The following is a 26,590-nucleotide window of genomic DNA, read 5'->3' on the forward strand; positions in this document are numbered from 1 at the left end:
ATGTGTATTTAAACAGGGGAGCCTTGGAGTAACAGAACTGGCTATGATCAATATGTGCCAGTGTGTTCAGAGGTTCACCCTTGTCTTTGATAGTTTTTAATTAGTTGCTTTTTGTTGCTGCTGTTGTTGCTGTTAGGTTTTTTGTTTTGTTTTTGGAACTTGTTTGGGGCTTTGAATTCAGGGCCTCTCAATTTGACTCATAACAGGCAGCCTCCCACTTGAGCCATGCCTCCTTTTCTAATTCCTTTTTGCTTGATTAGAGATGAGTCTCTCAGTTTTTTGTGCCCAGGCTAGCTTTGAATCACAATTCTTTGATCTCATCTTTCTGAGTAGCTAGCATTAACAGGTGTGAGCCACCAGTGCTTAGGTTGAGCTAGATTTTTATTGGCTTTTATCTGTACATATTGTCAAAATAAATGAATGAGGCTAAATTAGAGTTAATCAAAAAACCAGCTTAGGAAACTCAAACTTTTGTTTTTCTTAAAAATTTACTTATAAGTTCTTTTGTACTTATATGCCAGGAAAATAAGCTGCTTTTTGTAGCTTGGTTTCGGATGTGTATGTGTGGTACTAGAGTTTAAAGTCAGGACCTTGCACCTGTTAGACAGGTGTTCTTCTTCTGGAGCCATCCCTCCATCCCTTTCTTTCTTTCCCTCTCTCTCTCTCTCTCTCTTTTTTTTTTTTTAATTTTTTTTCCAGTCCTGGTGCTTGAACATGGCCTGATCACTGTCCCTGAGCTTCTCTTGCTCAAAGATAGTACTCTCCCACTTGAGCCACAGCGCCACTTCCAGCTTTTTCTGTTTATGTGGTGTACTGGGGAATCAAACCCAAGGCTTCATGTATGCTAGGCAAGCAGTCTACCACTAAGCCACATCCTCAGCTGTTTCTCTCATGTTTTGGAGATAGGGTCTCACTTTTTACTTAGGCCTATATATACTTGGGCAGTGATCTTCTATACTTTTGCATTTCTACAATTATGGCACTGATCACTGTCTCCCACTGCGGGGCTGACAGGTACATGTTACCACACCCACCTTCTTCTGTTGAGATGGAGTCTCCTGAACTCTTCTTTACCCAAGCTGGCCTAGAACTGACATCTTGATCTCAGCCTCCTGCGAGACTGGTACATACTGCTGCAAACCCAGCTGTTAGTTGAGGATAGTGTCTGGCTGTTGGTTGAGGCGGTATCTGGCTGTTGGTTGAGGTGGTTGCTTGGCTGACTTGGGCCCTATCCTTGATGATTATAGGTGTGAGCTATAATATCCAGCTTTTTCCTTCGTTTTTTTTGTTTTGTTTTGTCTTGTCTTTTTTTGGTACTGGGATTTGAACTTTGGGCCCGCTTCCATTTGTTTTTGCTTTAAATACTTTCCAGATAGAGTCTCGTGTCTTTCCTTAGGATGGCCTGGACCACAATCCTTTATTTCTTCGCCTGGACCACAATTCTTTTTTATTTTATTTTATTTGTGAACATACTGTACAGAGGAGTTACAATTACATGGGCAGGATAATGCATACATTTCTTACCAAGCATTGCAGCCTCCTCCTTTGTTTACCCTTCACAACCCTTCCCAGCCTCCCCCCTACCCCCCCACCCTGGACCACAATTCTTTATTTCTTCACCTAGCTAGGTTGACAGATGTGTACCACTACATCCCCTCCCTCCCTCCCTCCCTTTCTTTTTTAAGTCAGCTGTGGGGTTTGAACTCAGAGAATGTGCACTGTCCTCGAGCTCTTTTGCTCAAGGCTAGTACTCTACCACTTTGAGCCACAGCTCCACTTCTGGTTTTCTGATGGTTAAGAGTCTGATGGTTAAAATAAGAGTCTCAAATTTTCCCCCAGACTGGCTTTGAACTGTTCCTCAGATCTCAGCCTCCTAAGTAGCTAGGATTACAGGTGTGACCCACCAACACCCAGCTCCCATTTCTCTTTTTAGATCTTTACGGTAAAGTTAATCTCTCAGGGTCTGATCTTTGCAATTTCACTTTCTCATTGAGAAAGGATAGATTGAAGTTTTAGTTACAACCTGGAAAGGACATGATTCTGGGTGATGCTTTTCAGTGGAGGGGTCTGCACAATAGTACTGTGCACAGGATTTAGCAGTGTATGAACAGTGCCCCCCATCCTCCACACTGTCTCATGATACAGGGATTCAGATGAGCAGAAGGCAGGCTCAGGTGGAAGAGTCTGTCTGTGAGAATTTTCCTTCTCCCTGTGCTCTGTAGGGATGGAAATGTAGTATGCTACTTCTCGTTTTTATATTAGACATTTTCTGTTTAACTATTTGGAGCATGCCCGTGTCTAGGTTATCAAAGCTTTCACCACCTTCTTCTTCTTCCTTCTTCTTCCTTCTTCTTCTTCTTCCTCTTCTTCCTCTTCTTCCTCTTCTTCCTCTTCTTCCTCTTCTCCCTCTTCTTCCTCTTCTTCTTCCTCTTCTTCTTCTTCTTCTTTTTCCTCTTCTTCTTCTTCCTCTTCTTCTTCTTCTTCTTTCTTCTTTCTTCTGCCTGAACTCAAGGCTTAGTCACTGTCCATGAGTTTCTTTTTCTCGAGGTTATTTCTCTACCACTTGAGCCACAGCTCTACTGGCTTTTTCTTTCTTTTTTTTTAAAGTGGTTAATTGGAGATAAATGTCCCACAGACTTTCCTGTCTGGGCTGGCTTCAAACCATGTTCCTCAGACTTATCCTCTTGAATAGCTAGGATTACACGTCTGAGCCACCAGTGCCTAGTTCCCACAGAGCTTAGTAGGAAGTAAAACTGAGTCTTACAGTTCCTTGGTTCTCAAGAGAAGGGGAACCGGAAAGTGTGTGGGGCTGGTGTACATGGACCTTCAGGAAGAGCAACCCAACAAGTATGTTGTAATGTGTTTCTCTTTCCTATCAGACTGCTGAAATTCTGCAATGTTCTGCTTCTGTCTTTTGTGATTTCAAATGATAGAAAGTTTCCTGGCCGGGTGCCTGTGGCTCACTCCTGTAATCCTAGCTACTTAAGAGGCTGAGATCTGAAGATCATGGTTCAAAACCAGCCAGGGCAGGAAAGTCCATGAAACGCTTATCTCCAATAAACCACCAAAAAACCAAAAGTGGCACTATGGCTCAAAGTGGTAGAGCACTTGCCTTGAGCTAAAGAGCTGAGGGACAACGCCTAGGCCCAGAGTTCAAGCCCCATGACCAACCAGATAGATAGATAGATAGATAGATAGATAGATAGATAGATAGATAGATAGATAGATAGATAGATAGATAGATAGATAGATAGATAGATAGATAGATAGATAGATAGATAGATAGATAGATAGATAGATAGATAGATAGATAGATAGATAGATAGATAGATAGTTTCTTGTCAGACAGGGATGGGTTTATGCTATGTTATGGGATGTGATGGAGAGGCACATGAATTTGGCAATGACAAAGGACAGCTTCCTAGAACCATTTGTACTTCCATTTCATCTCTTAGGCTTCTAGTCAGAATTTAAGCTGAAGCAGGGTTTCTGTTTATTTTTATTTACCTCTGCCCCACCTGCTCATGGATCTGAGCAGCCTTTTGCTTTCCTAGGGCAGTTGGGAGTCTGCTTCAGTTGTGGGTGTGCTCTACGGTTGTTTCTTCATCTCTTCATGCCCGCCGTGGCAGCGTTGTAGCTGGGTGGCTAGTTCTGTGTCTCAACACTCACACCTTTTACTCATTTGCTCATTTAACTGAATTCAACCGGAATGCCTTTTCTTCCTCAGAAAAGTGTGATGAAGACAACATGGGGTGTACTAGATCCTCCTGTCGGGAACACCCGGTTGAATGTGATTCGGTTGATAGCCAGCCTGCTTCAAACCAACACCAGCAGTATAAACGGGGACCTGATGGAGCTGAACAGCATTGGAGTTATACTGGTGAGATTTTCCTCTTTGGATATTTAATTTGCCTCTGATATTTCATGAATGTGTAGCACAATCTTGCAAGTTTGCAGTAGGTGTTAATGACTTTCTAGTCCTGTCATCCTAGCCAAGCTTAGGAATGGTTCAGTGTACTGAGAAATGAGCCGATGCTTGTCCTGAGCAAGTCCCTCAGTGTTGCTAGCCTGGCATGAGAACAGCTATGAGCTCAGTCTGACCTGACTGCTCACTACTGCTCTCTATGTGTGATAGAGTGGTGCAGGCGTTGGATGATCTCCAGCACTAATGCCTGTTGGTGGCAGACCCAAGTTCAAATTCTGACAATAGTGGGAAAAGTATTTCCCCTTTACACCTCTGCAGCACCCAGCCACAAAGATTGGGAGTTAGGTAATGGATAGCAGGAAAGCGGAAAGGACCGGGACACAACCAAATGGGTCCAGATGCTGCCCACCACTGTCTACGGCCTCATCTGTTACATGTCACTTTGTTGTATGACCTTCCCTGAGCCTTCTGCACTCAGGGGTTTGTCAAAATGAGCGAGGCCTGAGTGAGGCTTAGCTTTAGCCTCCTTTAGATCCTATTTTTGTTCTTTCAAAGTCACTTGGTTTATGGTTTAAATATTGAAAGAAAAGTTTATCGGAAGCCTATTTGTTGAGGAAAAGGTAAATTTTCCTATATCTAGAAGTTATATAATGAAAATTAATGAATATTTACTCAACTTAGTATTTGCATTAGTTTGAAAACAAAGATTTTTTCCTTTCTCTAAGAAACTTAATTGTCTTTTTTAAATGGTTCTTATTGGTTTCTATTAGAGTCTGCAAATTCTGGCATGTTGAATGAAGAGGTATCATATGTTCTTTTCAAAGATTCAAATATGAAGTGGTGTTTCAAACTGTTTCATATTTTATTTTTTGCCAGTCCTGAGGCTTGAACTCAGGGCCTAGGCACTGTCCCTGAGCTTCTCTTACTCAAGGCTAGTGCTTTACCACTTGAACCACAGCTCCACTTCTGGCCTTTTCTGTTTATGTGGTACTCAGGAATCAAACCAAGGGCTTCATGCGTGCTAAGCAAGCACTCAACCACTAAGCCACATTCCCAGCCACTATTTCATATGCATGTGCACATACACACACATGCATGCCAGGGCTTGAACTCAGGGTCTGGGCTCTCTCAGCTTCTTTGTTCATCATTGGCACTCTCCCACTTGAGTCACACCTCTGCTTCCTAAATGAACACTTTACCTGCTTTAATAGTTGTGTTGAGCTGAGAACAAATGGTTTTTACTTTTTAAGTCACCATTTTGGGAAAGCATGAAAATAATGACTTGAATATGGAAGTACTGAGCAGAGAAATGACTTCTTCTTTTATAGGACATGTTCTTCAAGTATACGTGGAATAATTTTTTGCATACACAAGTGGAAATATGTATTGCACTGATTCTTGCTAGTCCTTTTGAGAACACAGAAAATGCTACAATTAGTGACCAGGATTCCGCTGGTGACAACTTCTTGTTGAAACACGTGAGCTTATTTGTCTTGTTTTTCTCATTCCTGCTTACAGTGAAGATTAGACTTCAGGGTCCTAATATTTAACTATTATGTAGATTCATTGTGTTTTGAACCAATGATTCTAGAAATCAAACCCCAGACAAAAAACTGAAATGTTACTAAAAAAAAAAAAGTAGGGAAAATGCCTGGAAAGGCCTGCTTCTTTTGGTAAAATTGTTTGAAAATATGTATAACTTGTGGAGCCTAAAGAAACATCAGATATTTACCAGAGATGATTTTAACAGTTCTATAGCATGTTAGAATTTAATTTCTGATGCTGAGTGCGTGACTGAAAGTTTGAAGCCATGGTCTTTTCTCCGTGTGAAGTCTCTGTTTTTGAGATGGGCAATGTCTCTGTATAGCTGTCCCTGGCTGCCCTGCAGCCGTCATTCTGTGCATCCACTGGGATTAACAGTGGGTGCCACCACACCTGAATTGGGGTCTCTTTTCAGTAAAAATCTGTTTTGTGGAAAAGAGATGATTTCACCAAGTCAGTGGGTTAGAAATTAAGCTTTTACCGAGTTTTTTAATCTTTATTCTGCTCTAATTTTGTTACCTTAGGTGAGTTGCTCACCGGCACTAATTGAAGCAGTGAGTGTCCAGTAGATGGTCTGCAAGGCTCAAGTCCTGACTGCAGTCTCTGTGGTGTCTATACCTACATACTGCTCAGACATTTGCACAGGACTACCCTGTTGAACTAGAGCTCTGTTGCAGTTGAAAGTCTGATGCGTTGACATTTCCGTAAATGTTAACTGATACATTTTTTTCTTACTCAGCTTTTTCAAAAATGTCAATTAATAGAACGAATACTTGAAGCCTGGGAAATGAATGAGAAGAAACAGTAAGTCATTTTTGACAAAAATTGAGTTTGATAAGGCTTGGTTCTTTGTCAACAGGCAGAGCAATTTGTCTGAATGTGAAGAGGGATTGTAGTTGGAAGGATTTGGCTTTGAATGGGGAAAAGGAAGAACTAAGTTTCTCATTCAGAGTGGTCTTATGTCAAGTGCAGGTTCACTGCTGTTCTTTTCTTGGCCAGGTTAAGAATTTCCCACCAATGGTATTTCTTAAGATCAGCTGGGTCTTCGTTTGAGAACTATCTTTGGCAGATAATTATCTCTGACTAAAACCTGGTATATTTTAGGAAGTCAGCAAGATTCTCACTTGTTTACTACAGTCTATATAAAAAGATACAAAAGGAGCCCCGGGCACTGGTGGCTCACGCCTGTAATCCTAGCTACCCTGGAGGCTGAGCTCTGAGGATCATGGTTCAACGCCAGCCTGGGCAGGAAGTCTGTGAGACTCTTATCTCCTATTAACCACCAGAAAACTGGAAGTGGCGCTGTGGCTTAAGTAGAGGTAGAGTGCTCACCTTGAGCTGAAGAGCTCAGGGACAGCGCCCAGGTTCAGAGTTCAAGCCCCACAACCAACAACAACAAAAAAAAGATACAAAGGAAAAGTAGTAACATCAGATATCAGTGAATGTTTAAAATACTGACAATTCATGATAAATTTTTGACATTAGAGTAAATGTGTCCTGTTAAATGAGGTTGCCAGATAATCTCTAAGCAAATCAGACTTTTTGCTCTACTGCTGAGTGATATTCTGGCATCATCTATTTTAGAACAGTTGCTTTAAAATCGACACTATTTACCAACTATCCATCCCATTGGGAATCTGAACATTTGTCCTTTCTCCTTACCAGGGCTGAGGGAGGCAGACGGCATGGGTACATGGGTCATCTCACTAGGATAGCCAACTGTATCGTGCACAGCACTGACAAGGGCCCCAACAGCGCATTGGTACAGCAGCTTATCAAAGGTGAGTTGTTCAAACAATGTTAATAACTTGGGTGTTTTGATGAGGGGATAGATGTGTTTAAGAGTTCTGTAGAGGTACTGGCATTATGCTCAGTCGCTGTTGGTAGAGATTCTTTATATTTTTCCTAGGGTCTAGAGGTCTCAATGCTGGTCTCTTCAGATTTCTGTATCCTTTTAGTAAACACTGGCCAGCTTCAGCATACTAGAGTTACCTGTTGTTATTGTTAAAGAACATTGCTTGCCAGGTACCAGTGCCTCATGCCTGTAATTCTAGCTACTTAAGAGACTGAGATCTGAGGATTGTGGTTTGAAGCCAGCTTGCATAGGAAAGCCTGTAAGATCATTGCTTGCTACAATTATTTTGATCTTGCACTATTTGTATGCTGGCAGTAGAAGAGCCACTATAGAACCAAGTAAAATTGTTTCTGCTTGCTTGCTTGCTTTCTCGCTTGTTTTCTCTTTCTTTCTTTTTCTTTCTCTCTTTCTCTTCTCTTCCTTCTCCTTCCCTCCTTCCTTCTTCCCTTCCCTTCCCTCTCTCCCTCTCCCTCCCCCCCCCCCCCCCTTCTTGCTTTTTCTAGTGCAACTCAGGGCCAGGCATCCACTGCCATTTGAGCATGCCTTTTGGTTTTAGTTAATTTTCAGGTACATCTTGGTTTTTCCCCTCCTAGTCTGGCCTCCGATCATGATTCTCCTGCCTATGCCATCTGTGTAGTTGGGATTAGAGCTGCCTACCACCATGCTCAGCTTGTTAGTTTACATGATTGAGGGGGGAGTGGAGGGTCTTGCTAATTTTTTGCCCAGGTTACCCTCAAACTACAGTTCTTCTACTCTTAATCCTGGGTTACAGGCCTGCACAAAAATACCCTCATTTTCTTATTGAGGAGAAATGGCTGTGTGATACAATTAAGATGGTCAGATCAGTCTTTGCTTCATGGTTGTTACTTGTAAGTGAGTGGGATCAGTCTGGCTGTGTGAACATTCCCACGTGTAGGTATTTAAGCTCAAATGTCAGATAAAAATCTTACAGTAGTTAACTCTCCAAAATTACAGCCATAGTTTTATCTCAGGAAACTAGTTTTCTCTAGCAGGTACTATTTTACTATTTCATGTGTAGAGCCCTGCAGATAGTTTGGAGTCATTATCTTAGAGCAGTTTGGGAAACGAGAGTTTCATGGGACACTGACTGGCCAGGTGCCCATAGGAGTATCTTTCAAAACCTCAGGAGCTGAATTCACAGTATTTCCTAAATTTGACCTTGGTGCCAAGACATTCCCACATTTATTTTCTAATGATACGTTGTTAGAGGCTTGATAAATTATGGCTCCTGGCCCAGTCAGGCAGGGCATGGCTGGCCCTGGTCTGGGCCTGTCCAAGGTTTTCTGATACCCTCCTCTGGCAGCACAGGCACTGGGCTGGTCATTGCCAGCTTCATGGTTAATGGGGCTCCTTTGCCTACCATGGATGGATGAGGTAGGACACTCTGCATCTGTCCTCATGGGCCACTGTGGTGATAATGCTTTTCTCCTCTTCTCACTCTAAAGATCTTCCCGATGAAGTCAGGGAGCGATGGGAGACATTCTGCACGAGCTCCTTAGGAGAGACGAACAAGAGGAACACGGTAGATCTAGTAGGTTTTACAGGTTGCATTTTATTTCTTCTTTCAGACTTCTTAGCCTTTGCCCATGTATTCAGAAACACGTGAAGGATTTTCCACTTGGCCAGTGGGTATAGGCCAAGGATACGCTAGCATCACTGCCTCAGAAGCCGTCACTGTTCATCCTGTGCTTCCCGGTTTATCCAGTCAGCTCCTGGTCACCTGCCTGGGAGTGGTACGAAAAGGCCACTAGTTTCCACTGTGCCTGTCCCACATCCATTTGCATTCCTGTCTGCTGCTTCCTTAGTACCTTAGCAGCCTCGGCCTCCTTCTGCAGCGTTTAGCACCAGCTTAGACCTCGGACAACCCCAAGACTTATTAGTTCTAGATATCCCTCTGGAGAATTTCTAATATCACTGAGTTGAGTTTACTCTCCTTTTATAATTCCCAGCATGAAAGGGGTTGTAGATGACTTTGAAATTTCAGCTATTAAATCCTAAAGAGCCAGGGAATAATGGCATTGATAATTTTTGAAGAATTATATTAGACTTTGGAATGTATTTTTTTTTAATGCATTAAGTTTTAAGGTAAGTATTGGTTTGTTTTTACTTTTTTAAATGAGAAAAGCATTTTATCTTAATAAGCATATAGCAGTTACAGTCATGGTGGTGGCTATAATTTAGTAGGGTTGTCTGGTGTTTAATTATTAGACATTCACTAGGTCTGGTATTGGACTTCTCACATATATTAATACCTTAGTTGTTAACATCAGTTATCTTATGGCCATCTCTGCTCAGAGCACCAGATGAAATGAACGAGAGAAGCAGGCTGCAAATTACACATCAGTCAGTAGACCATTTGGTGTCACCCTAAATAGCCTTCCTAGACCCCTGGGAGTTTGCTTTTCCCAGAGGCAGTGGTGTGAGAGGTCAGAATTTAGACAGACAAGACTATAAAAGGGGCTTTTTTGTTGCTGTTAAAATAGAGCCCTGTAGTTAAAATAAGTATAAAGATCCCACTGTTCATACAGTCCAACAAAGAAGCTGACATTTGTGTCAACAGTGCCAGGTCATCAAGAAAGGCTGAGTTGTTGGGATGAGTAATTAGACATTATATACAGTTCTTTTCAACTTGGTTAAAATAATTTAAGCTAGATTACTTAGCCAGAATATCATCTAATCTGAGTTTCGTAGCTTGAAACTGTCCTCTTCCCTCTCTTGAGATATGTCCATTAATCTTGGAGGCTCCTATATTAATTGCATGTTTAAAATGCTGGCAACTTGGTCTCCTTTAAGATTTTTTTTTTCTTTTCATGTATAAATGAATACTTACTTGGCAATATTCTGATTTTGTTTGGGAAATTAATAAATAACCTGTGATTGACTTTTAAAATTAAAAGGCAAAAATGTCCAATTACACTTTTAATAACTTTTACTCAGTTGGCTTAGCAGGTTTAGCATGGCTCATTTCAGGTATATTCATAGCTTAAGTTCATATGTTGGTATGTTGGCATGGCTTTTTTTTCCTGTCAGAGCAAGAGTACATTGACTTATCCACAGAATGCTTACTTGTCCTGGCTACTAGCTCAAGGACTGCCCACCTGAAGAGGCCAAGCTGTACCAGCTCTGTACTCACTTCTGCTGCAACATTTCAGTTATACTCAGATCTATGAAGCATTTTGACCCCATAATGCCAAAATATGTACATGGTAGATACACACACAACTGTTTCTATATAGAATAATCTTGGTGCTTTAACTACATACAAAACTTCTATGTTTTGACTAATCCTCCAAACCTGGGTAAGTTAGATCATGGGAGATATTTTGCAATAAGGAGACCTGAGTATGTTTCGTTCTCTGCTTTTTTCTCCACTGGAAAAAGTGCATGTTAAAAATCAATGTGAAATTATGTAATTACTTAATCACAATAAAAAAATTTTTCAAAAAATAAAAATCAATGGCCCATGGTTGGGAATTTGGCTTAGTGGTAGAGTGCTTGCCTATCATGCATGAAGCCCTGGGGACCTCAGTACCACATACATAGAAAAGGCCAGAAGTGGCTCTGTGGCTCAGGTGGTAGAGTGCTAGCCTTGAGCAAAAGCAGCTCAGGACAATGCCAGGGCCCTGAGTTCAAACCCCAGGACTGGCCAAAAACAAAAAACAGTGGTCCTTCTTCCTCATCACTGACAGTGCTGGAAGTAGTGTGGAGTAGCAGGGAAGTACGGAGGTAGTAAATCACGGGCTGCATCAATAGCCCTAGATTGGACACAGCTGTGAGCACAGTGGTAACTGGAGCTGGCTCCTGCTTCTAGCTAGTGGGCCCAGAATTTAGTTACAATGCACCTTGGTCTCCCAAGGTAGTGCAGTCACCCGTTTCTGTTCTTTCTACCAACAGTTTGCAAAGCTGAAGTTTTATTATAGAAGAAGGTAATTCCTCAGAAGCTTCTTTTTCACAGTAACATCAACAGTGTACTTTGCTTAAAGCCAGACATGGCAGTACATACCTGTAATTCTAGTGCTTGAGAGGCTGAGGCAGAAAAATCACGTTTGAGGCAACTATAGACTACATAGAAACAAAAGAATGTCTCAAAAAAAAAAATGTTTTTTTTGATGGGCGGGGAGGGGGTGATTCAGTTGTGGGCATTGAACTCAGGTTCTGAGCGCTGTTCTTGAGCTTTTTTGCTCAAGACTAGCACTTTACTACTTTGAGTCATAGCTCTACTTGTGGTTTTCTGATGGTTTAATTGTAGATAACAGTCGCTGGGATTTTCTTGCCCACGTTGGCTTTGAACTACAGTCCTCAGATCTTAGCCTCCCGAGTAGCTAGAATTAAGGTGTTACCTATTGGTACTCGGTGAAAAAGACTTTTTTTTTTTTTTGTCGGTTGTGGGGCTTGAACTCTGGGCCTGGGCGCTGTCCCTCAGCTCTTCAGCTCAAGGCGAGCGCTCTACCACTTGACCTACAGCGCCACTTCCGGTTTTCTGGTGGTTTATTGGTGATAGGAGTCTCATGGTCTCTCCTGCCCGGGCTGGCTTTGAACCGCGATCCTCATATCTCAGCCTCCTGAGTAGCTAGGATTACAGGCGTGAGCCACCAGCGCCCGGCAAGACTTTTTTTTTTTTTTGAAGTATGTTCTTAAAATACATCCATCCTCCGGCAAGACTTTTTTTTTTTTTGAAGTATGTTCTTAAAATACATCCATCCTGGCAAGAGCAGTTTACACTTATCAATTCTGAAGACATTAATTGTCTATGTGCCTGACACAAGGATAGTGGTACCAATGAGGATTGGCAAAAACCCTGGCTTGGTGAAGGTGGAGAGACAAATGAGTGGCACACTGCACAAGTGCATGTTTCAGGTGACAAGGGCAGAGGAGGGCGACAGGGAGCATTTTGGGTAGATAGTATAGCCCTTGGTGGTTCAATGAGGCAGTAGTGTAGACACATGGAGTATATACCACTGTACCGAGCCGGGTCTAATATGGCTATGTCAGCTAGCCAGGAGAAAGGGAGGAAGATGTGAGCCCAAGGCGGCACCGACAGCCTTGCAGTCAACAGTGAGGACCCTGGTTCTTCATCTTAGTGAAATACGAAAGCTCTGGAAAAAGTGACATAGTTTGATGTAGGTCTTGGAAGTGCACTACAGCTACTCACTTGGGAGCAGCTTAGAGGTGAACGGGAGTGAAGAGCAGCAGGAGCCTTCCCAAGCAGCCCTGCTGGCACTAACACAGCAGAGAGCAGGGGCAGCCTGCAACAGCTGGCTGCTCATAGACATGGTGCCAAGTGGTAGAGGAAAGGAAGGCTGGGCAGGTGTGGATGGGCAGAGAAACAGCATGACAGAGGTTTTACTAAAGAGTAAACATAGCACTTCCTCGCAGAGCTGCCTCAGCATAGATCTGGAATTTGTTTTGTACATCTGAATGACAGTGAATTTAGGATTCTGATGAGTATGTCCACCATGGCTTAAGTAATGTTTTAGGCTCATTTTATTAAGCTTTCAGATAGGAATGGAATAGAATCAGAATCACACCCATGGACACAACTGAGGAGATGTATTATTGTGTTGTTGTAGTATTAATAGTAACTAGTGCCAGGTACTGGTGGCTCAGGCCTGTAATCCTAACTACTCATGAGGCTAATATCTGAGGATTGTGGTTCAAAGCTAGCCAGGGCAGGAAGATCCATAAGACCCTAATCTTCAGTTAACTACTGAACAGCCAGAAGTGACACTGTAGCTCAAAGTGGTAGAACACTAGCTTTGAGCATAAATGCTTAGGGACAGTGTCCAGGACAGGCTGTCTACACATACACACAAATATATACATACACACACAACGTAATAATAGTAAAATGAGTATAATCTTTGAGACAGCATTGCTAGTGCCTCCTGGAATTACTTTGCTTGTGAAGAAACCTCCAGAAGCCTGGCATGAAGTTGTTCAACAGTTTCCTCTCAGTCTTAATGAGCTGATAACTCTTAATTCCTAGGAAAAAGTAATGTTATGAGGAACTTTTTTGTACTCACAACACTCCTAGGAGCAGCCAAGTCTCTCTTTAGATGTCTCTCGTTTAGTTCAGCTGGCTTGCTCTCTGAAGAACCCTGTTTGTTTACCTGTTCTAACAACACATGTGCTCACTTGGTGCCTTCTCCTCCACTTGCTGTCCAAACCCACTTGAATGAAGTTACCCATAAGATGCTGGTGCCACAGGCAAGCAGTGTTCCCCACCACAGGCTGGGCATCATCCTGGTGCCCTATTCCGTAGCTTTGATTCGAGCTGGTGCCCCTCATTGCTTACAAACTCCCAGGTTAAGTGATATGAGCGGTGTACCTTAGGTACAATGATGATGATTGTTCCTTAGGAAGGGAAAGGGGGAAGTAGCTTGAGACATTCCATTATTAAAGCTTTAATTTCACTTGGGCCTAGTGACAGATGGTGGGGCCAAGGAAAAAGATTCTCAGGCAGTGATCTGAGACTTTGAAAAGCTGTTTCGCATACAAACATATTTTTTTTTGTGTGTGTACGTGTATGGAGGTCCTGGGTCTTAAACTCGGGGGCCTGGGCACCATTCCTAAGCTTTTTTTTTATTTTTTATGTCGGTCGTGGGGCTTGAACTCTGGCCTGAATGCTGTCCCTCAGCTCTTCAGCTCAAGGAGAGCGCTCTACCACTTGAGCTACAGCGCCACTTCCGGTTTTCTGGTGGTGTATTGGAGATAGAGTCTCAAGGACGTTCCTGCCCGGGCTAGCTTTGAACCTTGATCCTCAGATCTCAGTCTCCTGAGTAGCTAGGATGACAGGCGTGAGCCACCAGTGCTGGCTTCCTAAGCTTTTATACTACTTACTACTTGAGCCACATCTCCACTTCTAGCTTTGAACTGTGTTCCTTAGATGTCAGCTTCCTGAGTAGCTAGGATTATAGGCACAAGCCACCAGCACATATAAACCTATTTTAATTGTACTCTGAACTTCTCAAAGCAGTATTGGGACAACTTCCAAATCAGAGCAGGCTACCATTGGGCACAGCCTCAAGTTGGCAGATGGCAGCTGCTTATGACTTACTCCAAAGATAGTGTCCTCTGCCCAAAACACTTGGATGAGAAGCACAGAATAAACAAATCAGAGAGCGTAGACTAAGTGACTCTCAGAAGTATGGTTATTGAGTTTTACAAGTGAGGCATATTACATACTCTGTAGTAGCTACTAGTGCTATATTTAATAATCAGTTGTACATCTTGATTTCTCGTTAACACATTTTCCTCTAATATTGCATGACATTTATGAATTAATAAAGTTAAACCATGAGTTGGTGAGCAGTTCATATTTGTGTTTTAATTATGGAGAATTGATCCTCAGTTCTGAGGAAGTAGGCCCTTTTCACAAGCAGAGGACTCTGAGCTCAAATCTTATTGAGTGCTGTTGGCAAGTGTTTTTAGTTGTTTTGATTTTTTTTTTTTTTTTAGTGTGGAAAGGAAAGGCAAAAAATGGCATGAAATAGTTCTGTTTAAACCTGACCACTACTGGCACAGTAGTAGCTGGGACTGTTTCTCCCTAGAGGCCTGGCACATGGCCATTTTTTTTTTCATCTAGGCAGTTCCTTTTGCGCCTCCCTCCTTGTCAGCATTTAATTGGTGATCATTGACAAAAATATTAACCTGATGACCTCCATGGAGGAATTACTTTATGATTTCTGAAGTTGCTAGGGCAGGGCAGGCCAGGGCAGGGCAGGCAGCAGATGTGGTGAGGTGTGTGCTCAGTGACTAACGGTGGCTTCTGGGTTTTCTGTTACACGTTGACAAAAAAGTTGAATGTGATTTTTTTTTTTTTCCAGAAAATGCTGATATAAAATGTCCACAACTTTACTATGTTAAATAGTTTTTTACATTTTTATGCATATAGGTTACAACCTGCCATATTCATTCATCCAGTGATGATGAAATTGACTTTAAAGAAACGGGTTTCTCGCAGGACTCCTCTTTGCAGCAAGTGAGTCATGCCTAAGCTTTGCTTTCTTTCTATTGTCAATGCGTAGTTTAGTTATCACTTGTGAATCCACCTTGCAGTCAGATGTTGTGTTAACACAATTTGCAGTTATGTACTAGTTTAGTACACTGGGGGGATTGGGCCCCTGGGAGCTAGGTTTATACTGCTTTCCCCCTAAGGAGTGTTTACGTGGGTTAACAGCGATAACTCAGGTATATCTAGAAGCTAGGTAAGCTGCGTGGGTTTGTGAAATAGAGGCCTGGTAGAAATAGAGAAATAAGACTTCAAAAAAAAATATTTTGGGCTGGGAATGTGGCTTAGTAGTAGAGTGCTTGCCTAGCGTGCATGAAGCCTTGAGTTCAATTCCTTTGTACCTCATAAACAAAAAAGGCCAGAAGTGGCTCTGTGGCCCAAGTGGTAGAGTGCTTGAGCACAGAGCGGCTCAGGGACAGTGCCCAGGCCCTGAGTTCAAGCCCCGGGACTGGCAGAAAAGAAAAAAAATTATATCTTAACCAAGAGGCTTATTAAAATGATCCTTCTATTAATGATGTGTTTCTAATAACTTTCAGTTCTGTTATGGAGATGTCTAAATTAAGTTGTAATTGGACTCCAGCCCTCTTGCCCCCAACTCACTTTGTAGCAGCTTTTAATCTTTGAGGCAAAAACAAACAAGCGAGATCTAAATAATAAGTGTGTAAGCCACCACTGGTAGTTCTAGAAAAAGTAACAAAATGCATGTCTACTGAGTAGCAAGTTTGGGAGTTAAGAGCAGGCACTGTTTTAGCAGGCCATCCACCATTAGCCATTCTGGTCGTGCCATGGCAACTTGGGTGTGACACAGGAATGGGTGAGATGCCTTCTCTGCCACCCTGGATGCTACTTGGCTTTTCTCTCCAACTTCAAACCTCATCCTCCACTGAGGACCCGGTGCTCATATTGGCCCTAGCTTCTGTCTTCCAGATTGCGTGGCTGTTAGATTCCAGACATGGGGAATGTGGAAGCTAGACAGTTTGATAAGTTTAGTATCCACCTTTCCCAGAGAAGTCTAAAGAGTTAAATTGCATCTGACTGGCCTCCTGGGATTGGAGACCGTGCCCTTTGGCAGCAGTTTCCTAAGGTTAGAGTTAGTAGCTGCCCCTCAAGGGTGCTGCTGAGGAACAGTGCCTTCTTGGAGAGTAGACCTTTTGCTCTTCAGGCAGCACTGACTACCCATGTGACCCAACATGGCTAATTGGGAACACTCACGCTGAAAACCCTTTCCCAGAAACCTTACTATCTTGCCCTAAGAAGCACTTAAGCAAACCTCCCCACTGAAGGCCAGCAGTGTTGAAATAAATAGTACAGCAGGCCTGAACCTGCCTAGTATGAAACTTGATAATATCAAATGCAGGAAGTGGTGCTGTGGCTCAAGTGTTAGAGTGCTTGCCTTGAGCTGAAGAGCTGAGGGACAGCACCCAGACCCAGAGTTCAAGACCCATGACCGACAAAAAAAAGTTACAAATGCAAATTATCACCACTGAAGTCTAATAAAGGAATAAAAGTCCTGAACAGTTGTTTGAAATATGCAAGTAAACTCAGAAAGTCCAACCTTTTTATTTCCAGTTAAGTAGATTGCAGCAGGGACTTTGCTCATGTTAGGCAAATGCTATGCCACTGGGCTACATCTCCAGCCCCAAACTCCATCTACTGATTTCATGTAAAATTGTTTAATTTTAGACATTTAGAAGGTAGAGTCCCTTATTTCCCACAGTACCTGATGTATATATATAAAATAATCCCAGTCACAAAATTGATTTACTAACAACCTTCTAATTCCTGAATACAGGAAGAATCATTATCGTACTGCCAGTAAGCTTTCCTTTGTATATTTAAACCATAAATCAAATAATTTAGGAGGAAGAAAACAAGATCCTAAGCATTTTCTTGAGGATACAAATCTAGTGAAAGAGTTTCACTATAGGTTCCATTGTAATCAGAATATTCACCTACAGGTGTTTGAAGCTGGGCTTCACTCAGGCCCTGCTTATTTTGACAAAGCCTCGGAGTGTGGAGAGCTCAGGGCAGGTCAAATAACAAGCTAACCATGTCACAGATGAGGCCAGACTCAGTGGTGCCCATTTCTCCAGATGTATAGAGGGGATGAGTCAGGAGAGTTCAAGTACAGACCACCAGCCCACCCATCTGCACAGATGCCTGCACTAACTCAAGCTGACAGGCAATCTGATCAGGTTGAGCTCACAGCTGACCCTGTGCCAGGGTAGTGATACTGCTAGTGGTTTGCTCAGTAAAGACATTGTCCCATTTCTCTGTGCCTTGAACTCTTCCTGATGTTGGTTGAAGTGACAGGACTGGAAAGTGTGCTTTCTTAATAATTACCACCATCATGTACTGCTTTCCAGATTTGGATTTTCCAAGTTCAAAGCATTTTCAATAAACTCTTAAGTGCTGAGCGCAGGAATAGTCTTCACTTGTGCTTGTTAGTAAATCAGTTTTACTGACAAAATTGCTTTGCTAATACGTATCTTTCCTAGAAGCTATAATAGACCTAGGACTATAGTTGAATCATTTTTCTTTGCATTATTGCATAAAGTTAATATTGTCTGTCAGTTAAATATTTTTGTGTAGATCACTATTAAGGTGCATGCCAACTTGTACACATGTGGGTGTAGGTATGTATATATGTACATGGATGGATGTGGTATATTTACTGTTTGTATTACTTAAAGCCTTAAATATTTTGGGGAACATTCCTTCCACTAACAGTAGGAAAAAAAAATTAAAAGAATCAAACTAAAGTGTCAAGGACCCTCCCCCCATCCCAAGTGGTCACCTTTCTAATTCAGCGCCACCTGTGCTTACCTGCTCAGCAGGACTGCAGGGCTGTTTCTTGCACATACAGACTTGCTTGTTCTAAGCGTCCCTTTTACTTCCTGAGAGATAAAGCTGCAATCCAGAAGAATTGGTTTTTTTCCCCCCTTTTTTGGTTTAAAGAATGGTAAAGGCTGTTTTTGTGTATTCCAAACCCAGCATTCTTCCCTACCCTTCTCTTTTGACCCAAATTCCTACCACTTCACCTTGGTTAGACTCTAGGCCTCACACAGTGTGGTCCCTTCTGCCAGTATATTGTGGATGGCAGACTCAGAAGGTGGCAGCGAGCAGAGGGTGGCAGGTGTGCCATTGTCTGTTTAAGAGGAAAGTGAGGTTCAGGTTCTCTGCATCAAGCCATACTAGATGAAGCTTTTTTTCAGACCTAAGCAATAGATACCTTCCAAAGCCAAATATAAGGTTTTATTTTTTAAATTACCTACAATTTGGATTATCCATGCCATATTCCCTTCCATCAGAATGGGTTGTCAGGACTAAGTTGTAGAGGTATCTTTGCAGCCAGTATCTACAGGGTGGGGTCTGTGGGCTGAAGACTCAGAACTGTCTTCCCAGCAAGTAAGGCAGGGCTGCTGCTGCCCTTATGGGGGGTCATCTGTAGAAAACAGTAGCTCTGTCTATGGGGAGTACCCACAAGGTCATGTGGTCCCATGTAATTTGCCAGGTGAAAAAAAGTAGAGGTGACACTTGTCTTCTTTGCTCTTTCCGATCAGTATGCCAGCTGCATACTCACCAGTTTACTGCTGGTTTAAAATTACACTGTCAGCATTTTTGTAGCGCACACTATACATTTCTTTTTCCTCTAAAGACCTGCCTGAGCCTGGTGCTCACAAGAGTAATAGAAGGGAGCAGAATGGCTCCTCCATGGGCCTCCTAGTGTTCTAGGCTTGTTCTATCCTCTCCTTCAGGTAGGTAGAACTGGAAGCATTCCTTGTGTCAAACACAAAGCCTCAAAGACTTAAGTTTTTTATCTGTAGGATCAGGATTGTGGTTCTAGTCATTCTCTGGAGCTGTCCTGCCGATAGATGGATTGGGGGTGGGGGGGTGACACAGGAGGGAGTGGAGTGGTTGGTGGTCTGGACTTGTTGGCTGTGTCTCAAGGTAACTGATATACCTAATAATTTCAGACTGTTGCATGTTTGTTTTTTTTATCACTTCTTAAATTAGGCTTAACCCAAACATCTCTCTAAAGATGATTTAAATAGTAGAAGACAGTGTGGTCACTTACCGTTTCTTTAACATGTGCATTAGAAAAATTTGTGGGCCAAATTGCAAGTATTTCCTCTTCTTTGACAAAAATGTGTCTGAAATTATTTGATTTTTAAAAGAGAAAAGAAAAACACAGCAACTTTCAAGCTGGGTGCTATGTGAATTAAGATGATTTCTGAGGCACAAATGGGCAAATGGTATGTAGAATGTCATTAGAATCATGATATCACTGTCACTGGTCCTGGGGTTGCCAGGCCTTTTCTGATTATCAGATGCAACAAATGACGTCCAATTTTATTGACCAGTTTGGCTTCAACGATGAGAAGTTTGCAGATCAAGATGACATTGGAAAGTAAGTATGTTTTCAACAATCGTTGAAATGTTTCTACAATGTCTCCTGTACTCCCACTCTTTGTGATTCTATTAGTCTTGGAGCTCTTTACCATTCCTGAGTTAGGAGGAACCTACTCTGCCAGTACTTAAAGCATCACACCCAGGAAAGAAGCACTATAGGCCTGACATTTTGCTTTCCAGTTTTGTTCTTGTTTGTTTCTCTGCTGGGGATTGAACTCAGAGACTTCCGCTCTTCCCCCTTCTAGGCTGGCCCTTCACCACTGGAGCCACACCTACAGTTTCAGCTTTTTGCTGGTAACTGGAGATTAGAATCTTTGACTTAACTGCCCTGTTGGGCTCTGAATGGTGGTTTTCAGAGTGCACCTTCCTGAGTAGGAGTACAGTAGAGTGAGTGAGCCACCAGTGCCCGGCTTGCAGTGACTGCTAATGAAGTAGGGACTCACCTTGTGCCTGGGACATCCTGGACTACTTGTCTTGCCAGGCATGCACCACACCATTGTGCTTCCCCATAGGCAGGTGTGTGCCAACATGCCCGTTCATCATATGAGGCCCAGGCTGGCCTCAAACCATAATCCTTCATCATTAACTCCCCTTAGGTAGGATTATAGGATTGAGCCACTGCACCTGGCTTAGTTTTTTAACCTATACTATTCCTTCTTTCTTCTTCCCTCCTTCCCCTATTGCTTCCCAGGTCTTAATGGTATCAAACTTAATTCAAGTAATCTTCTCAGAACAACTGAAACTATAGACATGTGCCACCATACCTGACATAGATTATTCTTTCCTGAGTAGTGTTAAGTAGCATTACTCAAATGAATCTCTATGTTATGGGCTGCCTGGGCTGAAAGCATGGTAGTTTTAGGAATGCACGATGATACTACATTTCATCAGATGACCAAGTTGGTAGAACATCTCTGCCTGCGTGTATTCTTAGTTCTAAAGAACTCATAGTGGGGGAGACGTGGGTTTTGTCAAGAGCCAAACAGTTGAGTGGAATGTGGAATTATGGATTCTGTACAGAGTTAGTGAATAGAACAGGTATAGGTGCTTTGCAGAAATGGAAACCAGTAGTCTAGCATTAGCCCTAGAGGAAATTGGAGCAGTTAATCTTGGGTGGACACCCCCCCCCCCCATGCTGAGAACACACAGCGTGCTATGCAGCCTTAGCAGCAGCAGTTTCTAGTAACGCCTTGAACTACAGCGAGTACAGGCTGCTGTTTTTAACTAATTTCAGTTTACCTGTATGAGAAGCTAAAATAGGTTTATGGCACACCCTGCCATAAACTGACACAGTGAGCAGCAGCACTGTCAGCTTCCTTAAGAATTAGCTCTTCTTAGTCCATAAAGAACAATACTCCATGGGGCTGGGAAGGAGGCTCAGTCAGTGGTAGAGCGCTTGCCTTGCATGCCTGAGGCCCTGGGTTCCATTCCTCAGCACCACATAAGCAAAAAGAAAAAAGTCAGAAGTGGCGCTGTGGCTCAAGTGGTAGAGCGCTAGCCTTGAGCTGAAGAGCTGAGGGACAGCGCCCAGGCCCAGAGTTCAGGCCCCACGACCAGACCAAAAAAAAAAGAACAATACTCCTATGGCATTCAAGTATCCAGGATTGGATTCCCCACCTCATGCCAACTCCTGCAGGGTCCACACTTGACACATCTCTGTGTCCTCCTGTCTAGATTCTTGTAAGTGTTACAAGCTAAGAATCTAGTCTCTTTAAAACAAGGTGCTAGCTGGGCACTGGTAGCACATGCCTGTAATCCTAGCTGCCCAGGAGATTGAGATCCAAAGATCATGATTCAAAATCAGGTTGTTAGGTAAGCCAAGCTCAGAGAGGCAAACAGTGTATGTTTTCTCTCATATGCAAAAGCTAGATCTAAAATACATTAGGACATGGTAAAATTTTTTTTTTTTTTTTTTTTTGGTCCAGTCATGGGGCCTGAACTCTGGGCCTGGGCACCGTCCCTCAGCTCTTCAGCTCAAGGCTAGCGCTCTACCACTTGAGCCACAGCGCCACTTTTGGCTTTTTTCTTTTTGCTTATGTGGTGCTGAGGAATCGAACCCAGGGCCTCTGGCATGCAAGGCATGCGCTCTACCACTGAGCCACCTTCCCAGCCCCTAGGACATGGTAAATTATATAGGACTCTAGGCCTTCACACACAGTGAGACCAAAGAAGGATATTGGATATTATTAGGAGAGGAATACAGAGCTGCAATGCCTATCTGCATCTAATGATATAAGATAATAGTTATTGAAATGAATTCCAGGAAATAAACAAGAAGTTATTTTTCTTAACAAGAAGTTATATTGCTCTTTTTGTTTTCTTTCTGTCTTGTTTGTTCATTTACCTATCTGTGGGAAGGCAAAGGTAGAGGTCACAGAAATGGAGAGACAAAAGGTGAACAAATGCAATAGTGGCACTCACTAGACATTATGTTGAAAAAGATAGTGGTTCAAAGCCAGTCCAGGAAGGAAAGACTGTGAGACTCTTAATGTCGAGGTATAACCATCAGAAAGCTGGAAGCAGAGCTGGAGCTCAAGTGGCAGAAAAGTATCCTTGAGTGAAAAAAGTCTAAGGGACAGTGCCTGAGTTCAAGCCCCAGACCCATCACAGAGAGAGGGATAGGAGGAACAAGAGGGAGAGAGAAAAAACTAGGTGCCTTGAATGATGGTCAACAGATCTTTTAAGAATTGCAATGTCTTAAGCAGAAGAACTGAGGGATAGTGCCTAGGCCATGAGTTCAAGCTCCACAAGCAACCAAAAACTAAAAAGAATTGTAACATAACCCCACCTACTCAAAGTTAGGTTTCATGGAGTATGCAAGTTAGAGCATAGTTTTAGGGATGCAGGTAAACTTTTTTCTGTTTTATCAGTACAGTCTGTGGAACCATAGTTGCTAACCCAAATGTAAATGTTGTAAATCCTCCATAGAAAGGCTTTCAGGGGAGTGTGTGTGTGTGTGTGTGTGTGTGTGTGTGTGTGTGTGTGTGTGTCTTTTGTACCAGTAGTGGAGGGGTGTGTGTGTGCTTTTGTGTGTGTCTTTTGTACCAGTAGTAGAGGGGTGTGTGTGTGCTTTTGTGTGTATGTGTGTCTTTTGTACCAGTAGTGGAGGGGTGTGTGTGTGCTTTTGTACCAGTAGTGTGTGTGTGTGTGTGTGTGTTTTGTACCAGTCCTAGGGCTTGAATTTAGAGTTGTGGGGAGGCCTGGGCACTGTTCCTGACCCTTTTTGCTCTAGGCTAGTGTTCTACTACTTGAGCCACAGAGCCACTTCTGGCTCTTTGGTGGTTAATTGGAGATTAAGAGTCTCACAGACTTACCTGCCTGGCCTGACTTTGAACTGTAATTCTCAGATCTCAGTAAATTGAGTAGCTAGGACTATAGACGTGAGCCACCCACCAACAACAACTACTAATGGAGATTTTAATGAACCGATAAACATTTTAAATTTAGGATGATTCATAACTACTGTTTCTGAGAGTCTGTGGGTTATTAACTTCTATTTTGTTTACAGTGTTTCTTTCGATCGGGTATCAGACATCAACTTTACTCTCAATACAAATGAAAGTGTAAGTATAAATGCTTCCTGTCATGACCTGTGTCATATTAGATGGGTAGGGGGAGCTGGGATGTGCTTGGAGTTGGGATGGGGTTTCCCTATACCCAAGGACCTCTGCATTGTGGGAATGGAGTCCCATATTGATGATGTATGGTGTCAGCCACTCAGTGCCTGACCGAGCACATGGCATGTGTTTGCAGCGTTGACTAGGCTCACAAAACCAGTGTTGTTTGTGATAGTACTCTGGATACTTGGCACAGAGGGAAATCTTCTATTCCCATGAGGGAAACTTTGGCTGGGTCATTCTCAGCCTTTGGACCTGGCTCCTCTGGCAACACTAAGACAATCATACCTTGATTGGGCACAAACTTAATGATTTTATGCTGATAAGCATGAGAGACCACTGGTTTCTTGCTGACCTGATAAGGTAGAAAGAATTTGTCATCTGGGAAGTTTGTCCTTGATTAGCTCAACTAGTATAGCAGAGGCATGGACTTCTAATTAGATCTAGACTGCTCTTCTGGGGAATAAGCTGACACCTTGATGGGCTAAAAGTGAATTCTCGAGAAGAATACAGTGCAGCCTCTTGTGTACTCATTGTAGCCTAGTTTGGGGTGGTTTGTTTTTGTTTTTTGGGTTTGTTTTGGTCATTGGTGGGGCTTGAACTCAGGCCCTAGGCACTGTCCCTGAGCTCTTTTGTTCAAGGCTAGCATTCTGTCACTTCCAGTCTTTTTAGGGGGACTTTGTGTTATTTACACAGAAGCTAATGTTCAGTGCTCCTTTTTTGATGTTGTTGATGTTGTTGTTGCTGCTGCCGGTATTGGGGTTTGAATTCAGGGCCTCACAATTGCTGTGCATTGGTCCTTACAAATTAAACTGTGCCTCCAACACTAGCCACTGTGATTCTTCAGATCTTAACCTCTCAAGTACTAGGATTGCAGACATAAATCCAGCTACATTGTATTTAGGCATGTGTCAAGCACCACTTTTTAAAGCAAATAGAAAAGGGAAATTAACATTAACAACTAGAGAAAATAACTTGACATTAAGTTTGTTCGGTTTTTCTGTAGGGAAATATTGCCCTCTTTGAAGCATGCTGTAAGGAACGAATACAGCAGTTTGATGATGGTGGCTCCGATGAGGAGGATATCTGGGAGGAAAAGCACATTGCATTTACGCCAGAATCTCAAAGAAGGTCCAGGTAAGAGAGAGATTGTTAAGATTATAAATAAATGTAAGCCTTGTTCAGGCAAGTGATGATCATGAGACATGGAGCTGTGTGTCATCACTAACATACACCTAACCCAGAGACCATGCTTTTGTTCCATCGGAAGACATGCCCTTCATCAATGAGAGAGTGACAGCACAGCATCTGCACGTGTTCAGACTTGTGACATGTGACTCAACATCTTCTCATTGGGAGACGATGCCGACAGATGAACCATACAGCACCTAGGCTAACTAGATGATTACAGATTGTCCCGATTCTTTATTTAGTGTCTTGTTTTTCCTCCTCATATTTCTAAGAGTTAGTCTATCTTGAAAAGTATAGTCTTACCAGTTGCTATCTCTGGGTCAGACCAGTCTATTTTTTTTCTCTTTTAATAAGTAATGCTATTATATGGCATGAAATTGAAAGGAAACGAACAAGTGGTATAAAATAAAGAGTTAAGAGCTGTCCAATCACTGGACTTCCTCAGAGCTGCCTGGTTCCTGCTAGTGCCTGCGCTTACATTGTGTCTCTTAAGATCCTGTCTTACTGCGAGGTACAAAAGATTCAGTAAGAAAAGGTGCATTTCCCATCATCAACAGCTGGTAATGCAATTTGATAAGATTATTAGACCCAGCTCCTTCCAGGCCTGCTCTGTTATCAATTACACAAGGTAGCTGTTGAAGCTCTAGGGCCAGACCACAGGAGACTGATGCCTTCATAGTGACTTTTTAAAAACATCTAGTTGGGCTTATTGTCAACACTTCTGTGACATTTTGCTCCTCAGGCTGAGTATGTTCACTAGATGGCCAAAGCCAGCTGCTATTTTTTCTGTGAAGTCAGACCAGCCTCACACATTATACAGAATTTCATATCCTGTGAAAGCACTTTGTATAGGAAGCACAAAGATTAAGTACGGGAGAAAAATTGTCCTGAGGGAGATAACACTTCCAGAAGGAGTATAGGAAACACATTTTATTTACATAACCCCTCTCCTGAGATATAATTGACTTAAAAGAAACTAAATTGTAGTATGTTAAGTTCTAGTATTTGATCCATGAAAACTATCATTCCACTTTTGATCATAAACTTACCTTTTATAGTCTTCCCTTTTCCTATCCCCCTATTTGCTCTTTTAGGTTAGGTTTTTTGTTTGTTTTTTTGTTTTTTAGCTTAGTTTTGTTGTTGTTGTTTGTTTTTTAGTTTGTTTTGTGCTGGTACTGGGACATGAACTCAGCCTATGACTGACTACATAAGCTAAAGTTTTACACAACATATCACATGTAGTGTCTAGCTATTTTTACTCAGTCTAATTAACTGTTAGAGCCATTGTGTTCTAGTTATGTCTTTTGATGATGGATGTATTATAATTTGGATAGTCATTTCCCTGTTGATGAACTGACTGGTGATTTCTGGTTCAAGGATTGCCTTGTCCCTTGGAAAATCAACTGGGATGGAGCTAAAGATTCTAAAGAGACCACTTAAGCAACAAGATCATCAAAGAACATTATCACAAAATAGGCCAAAAAGAAAATAATCATTTTTTAAAATCCGAATGAAGGGGCTGGGAAGGTGGCTCAGTGGTAGAGCGCTTGCCTTGCATGCGTGAGGCCCTGGGTTCCATTCCTCAGCTCCACATAAGCAAGAAAAGGCTGGAAGTGCTGTGGCTCAAGTGGTAGAGCGCTATCCTTGAGCTGAAGAGTTGAGGGACAGCACCCAGACCCAGAGTTCAGGCCCTACAACTGGCAAACAAACAAAACAAAACAAAATCCCAATGAAATTAGAAAGAACAGAGAGGGGGCAGCTGGGGAAAACAAAACTTACCAGAACTAAGCCTGTGCAGCTTGCTCAGTTAAAATACCATTCCAGATGCCCCCACTGTAGGTCAGAGGGGCTGGGATTGCACACAAAAGAGCACTTATTCAGACCTTGGGTTTAGCACCAAAAATATTAAGTAAAAGGCAGAGCTCATCAAACTGATAGCAAACAAGACCTAGTTTCATGTACTTAGAAGAAATATTTAAATGTATGGACAGAAGCAAGGTTCATAGGAAAAAGCT

The 26,590-nt window shown here is 42.4% G+C and overlaps 1 protein-coding gene across 13 annotated transcripts in view; it reads left to right on the plus strand.

Annotated features, from left to right (window-relative positions):
• Positions 1-26,590, plus strand: part of Ppp6r3 (protein phosphatase 6 regulatory subunit 3) — a 113,027-nt gene that overhangs the window by 67,221 nt on the left and 19,216 nt on the right. For 3 of the 13 annotated variants that reach the window (XM_042675577.1, XM_042675573.1, XM_042675574.1), the window contains exons 10-18: positions 3,728-3,880; positions 5,254-5,403; positions 6,207-6,271; positions 7,133-7,248; positions 8,789-8,874; positions 15,238-15,324; positions 19,668-19,765; positions 23,276-23,330; positions 24,391-24,521. In XM_042675577.1, coding sequence (XP_042531511.1) covers positions 3,728-3,880; positions 5,254-5,403; positions 6,207-6,271; positions 7,133-7,248; positions 8,789-8,874; positions 15,238-15,324; positions 19,668-19,765; positions 23,276-23,330; positions 24,391-24,521 — 941 coding nt within the window. The remainder of the gene's footprint in view (positions 1-3,727; positions 3,881-5,253; positions 5,404-6,206; positions 6,272-7,132; positions 7,249-8,788; positions 8,875-15,237; positions 15,325-19,667; positions 19,766-23,275; positions 23,331-24,390; positions 24,522-26,590) is intronic. The other 10 variants (XM_042675586.1, XM_042675576.1, XM_042675588.1 and 7 more) reach the window with 5 other exon arrangements.

This window comes from Dipodomys spectabilis, unplaced genomic scaffold (assembly GCF_019054845.1).
Source record: "Dipodomys spectabilis isolate Male_0828 unplaced genomic scaffold, ASM1905484v1 ptg000030l, whole genome shotgun sequence".
Taxonomy (NCBI): domain Eukaryota; kingdom Metazoa; phylum Chordata; class Mammalia; order Rodentia; family Heteromyidae; genus Dipodomys; species Dipodomys spectabilis.